This window comes from Oryctolagus cuniculus, chromosome 7 (genome assembly GCF_051225735.1).
Source record: "Oryctolagus cuniculus isolate XC-2025 breed Fujian yellow rabbit chromosome 7, ASM5122573v1, whole genome shotgun sequence".
NCBI lineage: Eukaryota > Metazoa > Chordata > Mammalia > Lagomorpha > Leporidae > Oryctolagus > Oryctolagus cuniculus.
In genome coordinates, this window is record NC_142873.1 from 67272392 (window position 1) to 67285269 (window position 12878).

General features: G+C 34.6%; 1 protein-coding gene and 1 long non-coding RNA gene across 2 annotated transcripts in view; both read right to left on the bottom strand.

Moving 5' to 3' along the window:
• Positions 1 to 4830: 4830 nt before the first annotated feature.
• LOC100342719 (pancreatic alpha-amylase) lies at positions 4831 to 11564 on the bottom strand. Its single transcript, XM_070076932.2, has 10 exons — positions 11384 to 11564; positions 10891 to 11037; positions 9606 to 9803; positions 9006 to 9236; positions 8139 to 8272; positions 7279 to 7401; positions 7099 to 7198; positions 6569 to 6687; positions 6341 to 6466; positions 4831 to 5050 (listed from the first exon to the last, which is right to left on the bottom strand). The coding sequence occupies exons 1-10, from the start codon at positions 11549 to 11551 to the stop codon at positions 4861 to 4863; spliced, it is 1536 nt and encodes a 511-aa protein (XP_069933033.1). The 5' UTR covers positions 11552 to 11564; the 3' UTR covers positions 4831 to 4860.
• A 4-nt stretch (positions 11565 to 11568) lies between these two features.
• The window catches only part of LOC149125601 (uncharacterized), a 34186-nt gene continuing 32876 nt past the window's right edge, over positions 11569 to 12878 (bottom strand). The window contains exon 3 of the long non-coding RNA XR_016237127.1: positions 11569 to 11597. This is a non-coding gene — a long non-coding RNA (uncharacterized LOC149125601). The remainder of the gene's footprint in view (positions 11598 to 12878) is intronic.

Genomic DNA, 12878 nt, shown 5'->3' on the forward strand with positions numbered 1-12878 from the left:
TCTATCTTTTGCAAAAACTTTTTTTCTTTTTTCGCTTTATAATACAGAAAGTAATCTATTTAAATATTTGCCTCATTGAATACAAGTGTTTTTTGGAAGTTCTTATCATATCTTGTTCTAAAATCTAAGTGAATTTTATGTGGAAGTTTAATAATAACAATGCTAATAATAATCACATTTAACTTACTTAGGACTGATACTGTGCTAATATCTGGACTGCCCTTTGTGGTCAGTCACATTCTATGATTATAAGTCTGTTAAGTTTTTATTTATAAATGAATATTTATTCAGGAGCAATAATAATTTTCAACACAGAAGTGTTTTTTCGTCCTCTACTTGTAAGAGAAGATAAATTCCTCAAAATGATTTCTATAGATTTATTTTAAAAAATCTAAAGGAAGAAACTTAATAAATCATAACAAATAAGAGATTATCATATGTAGGAAAATTAGGCACATGAGGCAATTCAAAGATGGCACCCAAAAGAAGTAAGGTGGGCAGTACCCAAAGTTGTTTACCACCACAGCTGATTGGCCACACAGCATCAGGGGAGGTGACGACAACTGATGACGAGTGTACAGACATATGGCTGGTCCTGTAAAAAATAGCCCCGTAAAATGACCTTTTAAGTAATTTGTTGGTCCTTGTGCCCTGCCCCAATAATCCTGAGGTCTTGCGCTTTTAAAGGCTTTGTTACATGCGCAATAAATGAGTTCTTGCTCGACTTGACTCCCCCCTGCATCTGACTGTCTCTGGGATCCAGAGGCTGGGAAATGGGCGAGTGGCGCACTTACCGTTCCTCGGACCCAGTCTATCCCCCTTCTGGTGGACCAAGACCCTTCAATCATAAAGCTCTAAGAATATACTAAAAATGAGTTTCAAATATATTATGTATTGCACAATGTAGCATCATTTTCCCAATACTATTTTAAAAATACTTTCTTGACATAATACAGACATAGCTCACCAAAATAATTCACTGTTATTACGGCTTAAAAATCCTAAAAATATTATGAAGTCATGCCAATTTCACTTCCCTATGACTTTTATGAACTGAAAAATCAGGGCTAGGCAAGAATTAATTAAATTGGGGGAGAATTGGAGAGAGGATGGGAGGAGCATCTCCATTCAGAGGTGAAATCTTACTAAAATTTTTGTCCCTCAAAATTGTTGTGTTCAGGGTGGCCATTAGGTATAGCTTTCAAGACCTTAGTCGAGATTTTGCATGTCATACGAAAATACATGGATTCAAGTCCTGCCTCCACCCCTAATTCCAGCTCCCTGTTAATGTGCACCTTGGAAGTCAGCTTCTTCACAGGTCTCCCAAATGGGATGCTGGCACTGCAGGCAGTGGCTTAACCAGCTGCTCCACAATACTGGGCCTATATGTACTTTTCTATGCTATCATTGTTAAGGTTTTATTCTAAACACAATCAAAATAGTATAATTTGTGTTAAGTTATAGGGATGGAGCTCTGTGATCTTTAGTAAAATGGATTGAAGGCAGAAAGCAGTGCAAATGGAAACCAGTTGAATAATTGTTTTGGAATGCTGACAGGAGATGGTGACCAAGATAAATGGGTGGTGATGAGGTAAAAGAATTGAGAGGAATCAAGAGATATTTTGAACAATTAATAGCTCATGCTAAAATAGTCAGGATCACTAGCCATTAGGGAATTACAAATAAAAATACAATGAGGTTCACCTCAACCGAGTTAGAATAACTATTTTCCAAAACTCTACAAAAATGTATCCTAATTTGTTGTTGGTTGGAATGTAAACTAGTACAACCATTATGGAAGACAGTATGGAGATTCCTCAGAAATCTGAAAATAGATCTAAAATATGACCCGGCCATTCCATTCCTGAAAATTTACCAATGGAAATTAAATCAGTATATGAAAGAGTTATTTGCACCCCCATGTTTATTACAGCTCAATTCACAATAGCTAAGAAATGGAATCAACCCAGATGTCCATCAATTAATGATTGTATAAAATTTAATATTATATATGTACTATTATAGCATAAATATATATTTATACATACTACTCAGCCATAAAAAAGAATGAAATAAGCCTGCTACAAAAAGACAATATCCTGTTTTCTCTGATGTGTGATAGTTAATGTGGAACACAAAAAAATATATACAAATGAAACTGACATGATTTTTGTTTATGGCCCTTGTCTATATTCCTGTAGAACGGTGGTCTTTCTACTTTTTACTTATTGAACATAATGGTTATTAGTGTGTTAAGCCTCTGATTACAGGGCCAATGTGGTGGCTCACTTGGCTAATCCTTCGCCTGCAGCACCGGAATCCCATATGGGCACCGAGTTCTCATGCCGGTTGTTCCTCTTCCATTCCAGCTCTCTACTGTGGCCCAGGAGTGCAGTGGAGGATGGCCCATGTGCTTGGGCCCTGCACCTGCATGGGAGACCAGGAGGAAGCACCTGGCTCCTGGCTTCGGATCAGCACAGTGTGCCGGCCGTAGCAGCTATTTGGGGGTGAACCAATAGAAGGAAGACCTTTCTCTCTGTCTCTCCCTCTCACTGTCTGTAACTCTATCTGTCAAATAAATAAATAAATAAGCTTTAAAAAAAAAAAGCCTGTGAGTATAAAGCAAATTGAAAGTATTTTATTGTGAAATTTAAAGAAAGAATAAAGAGAGCAAGAAAGGAAGAAAGGAAGGAAGGAAAGTAGGTACCCTGAGGGAAGCATGGTTATCTTCTTAAATTGTATCTATGAAAGTCATGAAATCTATTTTTATTACATTAACTTTTTTTTAAATTGTGAGTGCTAAGACTTGTGTGAGGGGATAAGAAGAGTTGTTGAGAAAAGAGCAGGAAAAGCAAGGAAATATCTTAAGTTTCTAAGTAAGCAGTTTAGAAGTGAGATCTGTAAAAGTTTGGTATTAGAAATCAATTGGCCTGGCTTTATGGTGTAATGGGTAAAATTGCCTGTTACAGCACCAGCATCCCATATGGGTGCTGATTTGAGTCGTGGCTTCTCTGCTTCCAATCCAGCTCCATGATAATGTGCCTGGGAAGGAAGCAGAGGATGGCCCAGGTACGTGGATTCCTGCACCTACATGGGACACCTGGAAGAAGCTTCTGGCTCTCGGCTCCTAGCTTCAGCCTGGTCTGACCGGGGCTGTTGCAGCCATTTGGGGAGTGAACTAAAGGATGGAAGACCTCTCTCTGTCTCTTCCTCTCTCTCTCTTTCTCTGTAACTCTAACTTTCAAATAAATAATATAAATTTTAAAAAAGAGAGGGAAATAAATTGAAGCTACTATTTCAGATATTTTAAATATGAGATGTCTTTGAAACACTGAAATGGAAATAGCAAGCATTTGTTGGAAATACATGAAGCAGAAGTCCAGGAAAACATCTGAATTAGAAATACAGGTTTTTGTGCAAAAGAATTTGTTTTAGATCCATGGAAACAGTTGTAATCATTTGGTGAAGAGAATACAGAAAATAAGAGCATTAAAGAAGTCTTCAGCTGCCAGGAAACAGGCAGGCACATGCCAATGAGACTTGATCTACCCTGAGCAGTTTTCCAGAGACTTTGGATGCTGGCACAATATGAAAGCTAGATTTCTGTTAACCCTTTCTGCCTTTCAGTAAATTATAGGCTTCCTTCATGCAAGCTCTTTGTGTGTGTTCTGTTTCACTGAACTTGTGCAAGTAATAGGTAGTGCAGCCCCAAATGCAGGGCAGTTGATGTAGTAATCAATGCACAGTGAATTTTCCTTACAGCAGGGACAAATAAATTTAAAGGTAAAAATAAAGTTTTCAAGTTATAGCTTTTATTTTCTCATTTAAACTTAAGTAAACTTAACTGAAATCTATAAGAAGTTCATTGTAACAGACTAACAATTCCCATATTTAAAGTCAACAAAAAACTAATGGATTAGGAAGAAAATTCAGAGTATGTGATGTCACAAAGATCCTAAATAAACATCGATGTTAGAGGATAAGAGAAGGAATAAAAAGCCAGACATAGTTAAGTCAAAGCCATTAAGAAGAAAATGAAAAAGAGGAGAGAATATAAAGTAGACTATTCCTTTTAATTTAATTAAGCATGATATGTTGTATAATTTAATTTCTTCTATTTTTCAACCCTATCAGGAAATGTTTTCATTTTGCACAAACCATACAGACTATGTTTGCATGCTAATCATTATCATACCAGTTCTCCCTGACTAATTGATGAAACCACTCTATGACAGAATTACAGACATAAATTAGGGATAAATAGCTAGACAAATAGAATTAATGACAACAATTGTATTTGTCAGGATGCCATTCTGCATTCTTAGACATTGAAAAATAGATTAAAATGATCTTCTAAAATATCCCAGCATGTTAATTGCAATTATCCCATTATTATACATGGACTTTTTTATGTTTTTCTAATTTTTTAAATTGGTTACTTATAGCTTTTATAAAAAGATTATTTATTGTTTATTGGTTTATTTGAAAGAGAGTGACAGACACAAAAACATAAAGGTAGAGACACACACACACACACACAGAGAAAGAGAGAGAGACCTTCCATCTGCTGTCACTCTCCAAATGTCCACAAAAGTTAGGTCCAAGACAAGTTAAAACCAGAAGTGTCTCCCACATAGGTAACAGGTACCCAAGGATTTAGGCCATTTTCCACTGTCTTTCTAGGCACATTAGCAGGAAACTAGATAATAAATGGAGCAGCTGAGTCTTGCACAGGCACTCCTATATGAGATGCAAGCATCACAACTAACAAATAACCCCCTAGTTATTACAGATTTTACTAAAAATTAATGAATAGAACACACCTCATCATTGTTTTGCTAAAAGTATTTTATTTGAATTTTATAATTTTGCATCAACATGAATTGCAATGAATGGATCTTCAGCAGAGTTGCTAATAGAAAAGTAAGCTTTGCCATCACTGAAAACAGAGACTTTAATTCCTGTGCAATCATTACCATTTTTATCTCCAGAAATGACATCACAGTATGTGCCACCAGGAAGACCAGTTTGCAAAGTTGAAGATAATGACCTGTAACATAAAATTGAACATTTGCTTTCAGTTCACTGTAATTAAATGCAAGAATGCAGACCATCTCCCAAGCAAATAATTAACTTTTTGCCATAAAACTCTAAGCAGTCAAAGTTTCAATCAGAAAAATATCAAAAAAAAAAACAAACCACATTTCCAGTGTATGTGAAAAGCTTTCTAAGGACCAAAGGTAATTTTACAGAAGAACCAGTATTATATACTCAATAATGAATATCACTAAAAATTGAAGGTTGAAGAATATGAGCGAAGATTTGTAGAAATTGCCTCTTTTATATAAATACTACCTCTGGTAGATATAAGTATTTTAAATTTGTCCTCAATGGAATTTATTAAAATATTGGGCATTTTTAAAAATTCAATGGTATTCTTTCTTCAAAAAGCTCTCAAGATGTTAAAAATAATTTGTGTGGATATAAAAATAATCTAATATTTCTGTGAAGGACATAATTTGAAATATAAAGCTTTCTTGAATATTCTGGTTTTACATTTCAGAAATGACAGAAAGTAAAGAACTAGCAATGTGCTCCTGTGTTAAAAATGAGACAGGATTGTCTTATTTATCTATTTACATATTAATTGGCCAATAAATACAATGTACGCTAGAGTGAGCTGATCATGGGTAGAAGTTAGACTTGGCAGAGACATTTCAACTGCTGGCAAAGTATTTCGAGCTAAGGTTCTATATGCCAGGAATCAAGAATAATAAATGAAAGGTCAACAACGAGAAGTTTCAGAACTAAACATTAAAAACATCCAGAAGCAAATCATGAGCCATGAGGTGCATACTTCTTAAATATTTGCTATAAAATATAAATTTGTCATAGAAAAGTAAAGAAGGGGTACCAAGCAATCAAATTGAGGAGGGGTGGAGAAAAAGTGCCAGGAGAAAAAAAAAAAAACGTATTCTAGTACTAAGGAAAATTTTTGCCATGATAAAAAAAAAAAATCAGGACTACGTGGGATTGAAAACTCCTACATTAACTATATTGTAAATTTGTAGATTGTGTGTGTGTGAGCATTTATAGGTTTATATATTGTATAAGCACATGATTTTGCAAGGATGCAAATAATAAAACTTGAAAGAAAAACCATTATAAAAAGAGGAGAACAAAGGAATAAGAGCCATCAGGATATTGTTTTCTTCCTATTTTATGTTTCCTTAAATACCTCATTAAAAGAATTTTCAGATAAAACAAGTTAATAAGCACAAAACAGATAAACCAACAATTTACAAGTTTAAGCTGCACTCTTAAATTGACATCTACTTACCAGTCATCATTGTTGAAGACAATGAATCCTTTGTTTCCTCTTCCAAAAGCCACTTGATTGCTACCATTATCCCACCAGTTACTGAAAGGCTGGCCATCGACTACATTACGGAAAATGACCATGTTCCTAAAAGCAAGCACAGCATCATTTAAAATGGTGGTATCCTTACACTCCTACAGTTTAAAGACATTTTACTACTAGAGAAAATCTCAACATAAATAGTCCCACCTTATCTGGCGCCACCGATGCTCACAGACCCAGTCATTGCCACAAGTAGTGTCTGCATTAATAGTTACTTCCTTAGTTACACCATTATTGTTTGGTGGCCCAATCCAATCATTAGTATCCTTAATTAGAAACACAAATAGCAAATAATTCACAGTTTTAACAAATGTGTATTTTCCTTTTTATTTTCTATTATACCAAACCCATCCTGTCCTGATTATTATGTCTCGTGCTGTTTTTATTTAAATACCAACCCTTTAGTTAGAGAAGTACATATTGCCTGATTTTTATCTTATTTTCAAATGTTTTTTCTTACTGGGGAATGAATATTTGTGGTATCTCTGAAACAGTTTCTACACTTTTGAAAATGGAAAACATGACTTTTACTTCTATAATATCTACTGTATTATATTATGTTTATATTTAATAAATAATTAGTAAATATTGAATGCAATATATTCATGTAATATTAAAAAAAAAAAAAACTTCCTTTTTTCTTGAGAAAAAGGTATCTTGAACAACTTTAAGCTTACTTGTCCATTCACAAAATTTCTTGACCACCGGTAGCTTGACATTACTCGTGTGACTCCATAGGGATGAGCAAGCATAAATCCAACTGCCATTTTATACAGTCTGAAAGTTACAAAATGACATTATCATGGGGTATAATTTTTCATAGATAGATTAAAAAACAAACGTATTCTGTTTCCTACCTAGCATCCCAGAAGGTAAGAATAGATGCTCCTCCAGCGCCATGTCCTCGCTGATTGTCGTGGTTATCCACAAAGACAAGTGCTCTGTCAGAAGGCATGAAACCCCAGCCTTCTCCCCAGTTCCTATTTAAGAAGTAGCAAGATATGTAAATATATGTACTCTTTTACAATAGCTTTAGAGTAATTCAATTGGGTTTCTATATAGCACTGTCAAATAAATTTTCTCTAAATAAATGCATATTCTGTGCCATTTTATAATAAACATTTAATTTCCAAATAATTCCATTTTTATATATATGTGAATTACTTGTATTCCATTGATGTTATAGATACTATCTGTTTTGTTATTAAAAAGTTGTTATAGAATCATTAGTATAATATAATTTAATAGACTTCAGAATGGTCAACATCCCTATCATATTATATGGAAAAAAATGCATTAGAATGAGCCTTCAATTCTGAATTTCCCTGTAAAGCATTTTCACATATCAAATTAATTGATATAATACAATTCAATTCATATGGCCACATTTTAAGTACTTTATAATTATTAAGTTCATTTTAATAATCCAGTTTTATTTTATCATGTATAAAAACATTACACTAATCCAGTACGCTCATAAACATGTAGGTAAAAAATGCAGACGATGTTTTTTGTTTCTAGACAAAATTCTTTGTGATTGGCATTCTAATTTTTTTTAAAAAGAAGATTACTTGCAGATTGGGGAACACTAACCCTTAAAATAATTGACTCTAGCATTTGTCCAAAATAGGGAGCCTCTAAGAAGATAATTTTCATTTGGGCAGTAACACAACTAGGTGTGAGACATGACTCAAGTGACAAATAATACATCATTTACTTTAGGTAAGACATCTTCTCTCCATTCCACCGGCGAATAACCGTGCCTAGTTTTGCACCATACTTGAATTCTGTCACACGGCCATTTTCAAAGTACTCACTACTTGTAATTGGCTCACCACCCAGATCAATTACCTAGTAGAAATATAGGGGAAAATACCACTTTACAAGAGATTTTTTGAAGCGTTTTAGTGAACACATTAACATTAATAGAGAATGGATTAAGGCTATGTAATTTCAATTGTCTAAACGGTTATGCTCATAGGGTGATTCTGACTTTTTGGATAACACATATGTTACAATATTGAAAGAAAAATGATGACAAGGTGATCTGTTGTCCTGAGAGAATACCGACCTAATTTAGTCTCCCACATAAATGATAATAAGAGTTCAAACTAACACAGCATTTATTATTTGACTGACAACAATTCTCAGGGATTGATGAACATCAACTCATTGGTAATTCCCCACAGACAACCAAGATAAAAACTTTATCATTAACCCAGTTCTTAATGGAAAAGAATTGTTCTCAGAAAGGTTAGTAAAGTTGCCTAAAAAATATAAGGATATTAGATGTATAGTCAAGATTCCAACCCAGATAGACTGGATTCAGACAAGACCTATTTGATTCCCTGACTTCCATAATGTTTTCTGGGGGCTTGGAGGCCTCTTTAAATTGTTTGCACTTCCAATACAATGACTGTGAGAAAGAATTGCTGTCTCCGAGTAAAAGAGTTTAAAGAACACTGCTGTATATAAATGACCCCATCATCAACTGCCATACATTGTGCACTTAATTAAATCATCCATTGAGTTTCTAATCAACTAAATTAGACTTTTTTATCTTCACGTATACGTACTGACATACCTCTTGGTAAATGAAAGGTTTACTTCCTGAAGGGAACCACTTTGTGTTTAGATTGTTCAGCTTATCCAAAACTGCCTTTATGTCTCCAGGCCACATATGCTTACACGCATCCAGTCTGAACCCTGCTACACCAATGTCAATGAGACGGTTCAAGTACGCAGCAAGAGTGGAACGCACATAATCTTTTTCCAATGCAAGATCAAGAAGACCAGTCAGACGACAATCTCTGACCTGTTGAGGTTGAAAATTTGTGATTCATAAAACATCACCTTTAACTTGAGAATCTATTTGGTTTTTGATGAACATATTCACCAACAGATACTTCTATAGTGCCTTCTTTGCATTGGGCACTACAGACATATCTTTTAAAAATTTCCTAGTACAAAAATGGGGAATTTATGAAATGTAGCAGATGAGATTTTTAATTGGGGGAACTTTTCAAATATTGATTTGAGTGTGTATTTTTAAACAGTCAAACTTGGTAACATGTTCTCCCAAAGAATCTACACTCATAATTGAAATGGAGTTCAATGAACTACATGTGTCTAATTTAAGATACAGATAATACTTTACTCATATTACTAATTTTTGAGAAATTACCTGATAAATGTCTTGATAGCTCTCAATGCCTCCACTTCCACTTTTACATTTACCATCATTAAAATCCCAACCAGAGTATGGGACAGCTGGAAAATCCCTCGTTTGAGCATTGAAGTAACTACCACAGGTACTGTGTGTTCCTTCACCTCGACCGTCACCACACATATGATTCATTACAGCATCCACATAAATACGGACCTGAGAAAAAAGGTTTCCACTTCAATTTGACTTACAGAGAGGCACTAATAGAAACCATTACTGAATATGAAATACAGCACACAAATAAAACTCAAAATTATTTCTGATATTTTATAAATTTTCTACAAAAACAAAACTAATGTTAACTGAAGATCGACAACCATTATCAACATTTGATCATCTATATACTTACATGAATGATAACTTGATAGATAAGAAACTGTCATAATAAAGAAGACATAAAAATTGCAATTTTTGAGGAAACATGTTTCAATTCTGACAGGTGAGATTATTAGAAAAGAAGAAGTTAGCCTCTACCCTTTACTGACCACCTGAAAACAAGATATTAGATATTAGTATCTCATTACATTCCTCATTAAAGAGGGAAGATAACTATTTTGTATGAAAAACCAATGTGTAAAAACGGCCTATGAATTTTAGATGGAGACATAGTCATATAAAAATGATTGTAAAGGGAATCCATTTCCTAAAAAGAAAAATGTTTTTAGAACATGTTTATGCTGGGGCCGGTGCTGAGGCTCCACCAATTAACACCCTGGCCTGAAGCGCTGGCATCCCATATGGGCGCTGGTTCAAGACCTGGCTGCTCCACTTCTGATCCAGCTCTCTGCTGTGGCCTGGAAGAGCAGCAGAAGATGGCCCAAATCCTTATGCCCCTGCACCCATGTGAGAGATCTGGAAGAAGCTCTGGCTCCTGGTTTCGAATCAGCACAGCTCTGGCCATTGTGGCCCTTTGGAGGGTGAATCAATGGACGAAAGACCTTTCTCTCTGTCTCTCCCTCTCACTGTCTGTAATTCTACCTCTCAAATAAATAAATAAAATCTTAAAAAAAAAAAAATAAATGAATTGTGCTTTAAACTTTAACTTATCTCTTCTTTAGTAGATAAATTGTGCCTACAAAAAGAATTATGCAATTTGAACATAGCACAATGCAAATTTTGAGTTACAGCTAAGGTATGGAGTGAAATTTAACAGTTTAAAATATGAAAATCTTTCTGCTCAAAACAGCAAGAATGACAGTGAAAAATTGGTTTCCTCCAAATTTCTAAAGGAAACTTCACTTACACCAACATCGTTACATCTCGTCACCATGTCTCTGAATTCATCTTCATTTCCAGATCTGGTGCATAATTTATAACTTATTGGTTGGTATCTTTCCCACCAAGGTCTAAAAGGATCGGTAACTATAACGTTCTCATTGGGTGGAGAGACCTAAAATATAAAATGTATTAATAATATCAAATTATACTTTAAGGTATACTATTGAATGTTCCAGAAACTAGTCAACAAGTATTTCTCTATTTTATGTGGCTGCATTTCTAAATAAACAACAAAAATATTATTAGCACATCAAAGATATCCTGCTGGGGAAAGATTCTATCAAAAGGCAAAAAAAAGTTGCCAAAAGTACTACATTTGTTCTATTACACACAACACTGTTTTATTGAGAATACATTCATATAAAACCACACTTTACCGCACTTTAGAGATGTTGATCAGAATACAATTCATTATAAGCACAGCAAACTCTGCAATTGATCCCATGAACAAAACTCACCTGAACTCCTCCAAATCCATTGGGAGCCAGGTATCGCTCACATTCCTTGGCAATATCAACCCAGCGCCATTCAAACAGGTGGACAATAGATGTGCGTCCCTCTTGGGTATGTGGGCTATACTGTGCCCAGCAGAACCCAAGGGCAGAAAGCAACAGAAAGATCTTCATTTTGCTTTCAGGTGATAGATGTTCTTTCTAGGAGCTATTTATATTCCTGTAAAAGCACATGATGCAAAGTAAATATTAATATGGATAAGTACTTGGAGTACAAGTTGTGTATTCATTCTCTGAAAAAGATTATTAATAATAATGTCCATGCAACAGCTGAAGAACATTCATAAGATCTCCCAGGAAAATAATCTAAAAGGCCTCATAGAACTACTGATTTTTCTTATTCAGGGAATATTGCCTTTTTGAAACATCAGGCATTATATATATCTAAAAAGTATTTATTCATGTTTTATTTAATTAGGATTAGATCATCCATTTACTTTCTGTAACAGAAGGAAAATAACTAAGCCAACAGAATCATACTCAAGGTATTACTTTAACCATGGATTTTTAAACTTTAAAACATAACCATTTATAATGTAATTATTAAAACAATATAATTAATAAACATAAACGAATAGAATATCCTATCTAATTCTGCTTTCCACCCCAATCTAAATTTTTAGCTACAAAAATGTCTACCTTTAGATTTAGCAAACTACTTGGAATTTAAAGAGAGAGAACTTAGTTCCCCTGCATCAAATCATGTCTTTATTAGTGGGGCTACAGTAGTAGGGTTTGTGGTGGAATTGGTTGTTTTCTTCCTGTAGTCAAATATTTCCTGTACCTGATACAATACTAAATAATTGTATTCACATCCATTTTCATTCTTATAGTAATTGAAATCCTAGGAAAGATGATAATAGTCCAGCTGAGAAAAATTTTATCCATTCATTCAACAAGCAATGCTCAAGTGTCTGCTTTTCGCCAAGGGCTGGGGATGACATAAGGATACAATGATACACAGACAGGTTTCTGTTTTCAGTCTAGTGAATGTGGATAAATACATGAGTAAATAATAAATACAATAGTAATAAAAGGGGAAATAAAGTAATTTCAGGTAGTAAAAAGGATTACTAGGAAATAACAGTAAATAAAATACACAGTGCTTGCACCATCAAGATATTTTACATTGGATCAAATGTAAGGCATCACTGAAGGAGATACTGTCACTTGTGACTTGAATCATTTGATGGAGTCAGTCATTTCAAGGTCACAGAAAGAGCAAGATGGTAGAAGAAAGAACAAGAGGGGCAAGTGTCTGGGTGCAGGGGCGCAGTGGGTAAAGCTGCCTCCTGAGACGCATGCATCCCATGTGAGAGCTGGTTTAGTCCCAGCTACTTCATTTCCAATCCAGCAGCAGAAAAAGACTCAAAAGCTTTGGCCATTGCCACATATTTGGGTCTCCCAGATGGAGTTCCATGCTTCTGGTTTTAGCCTGGCT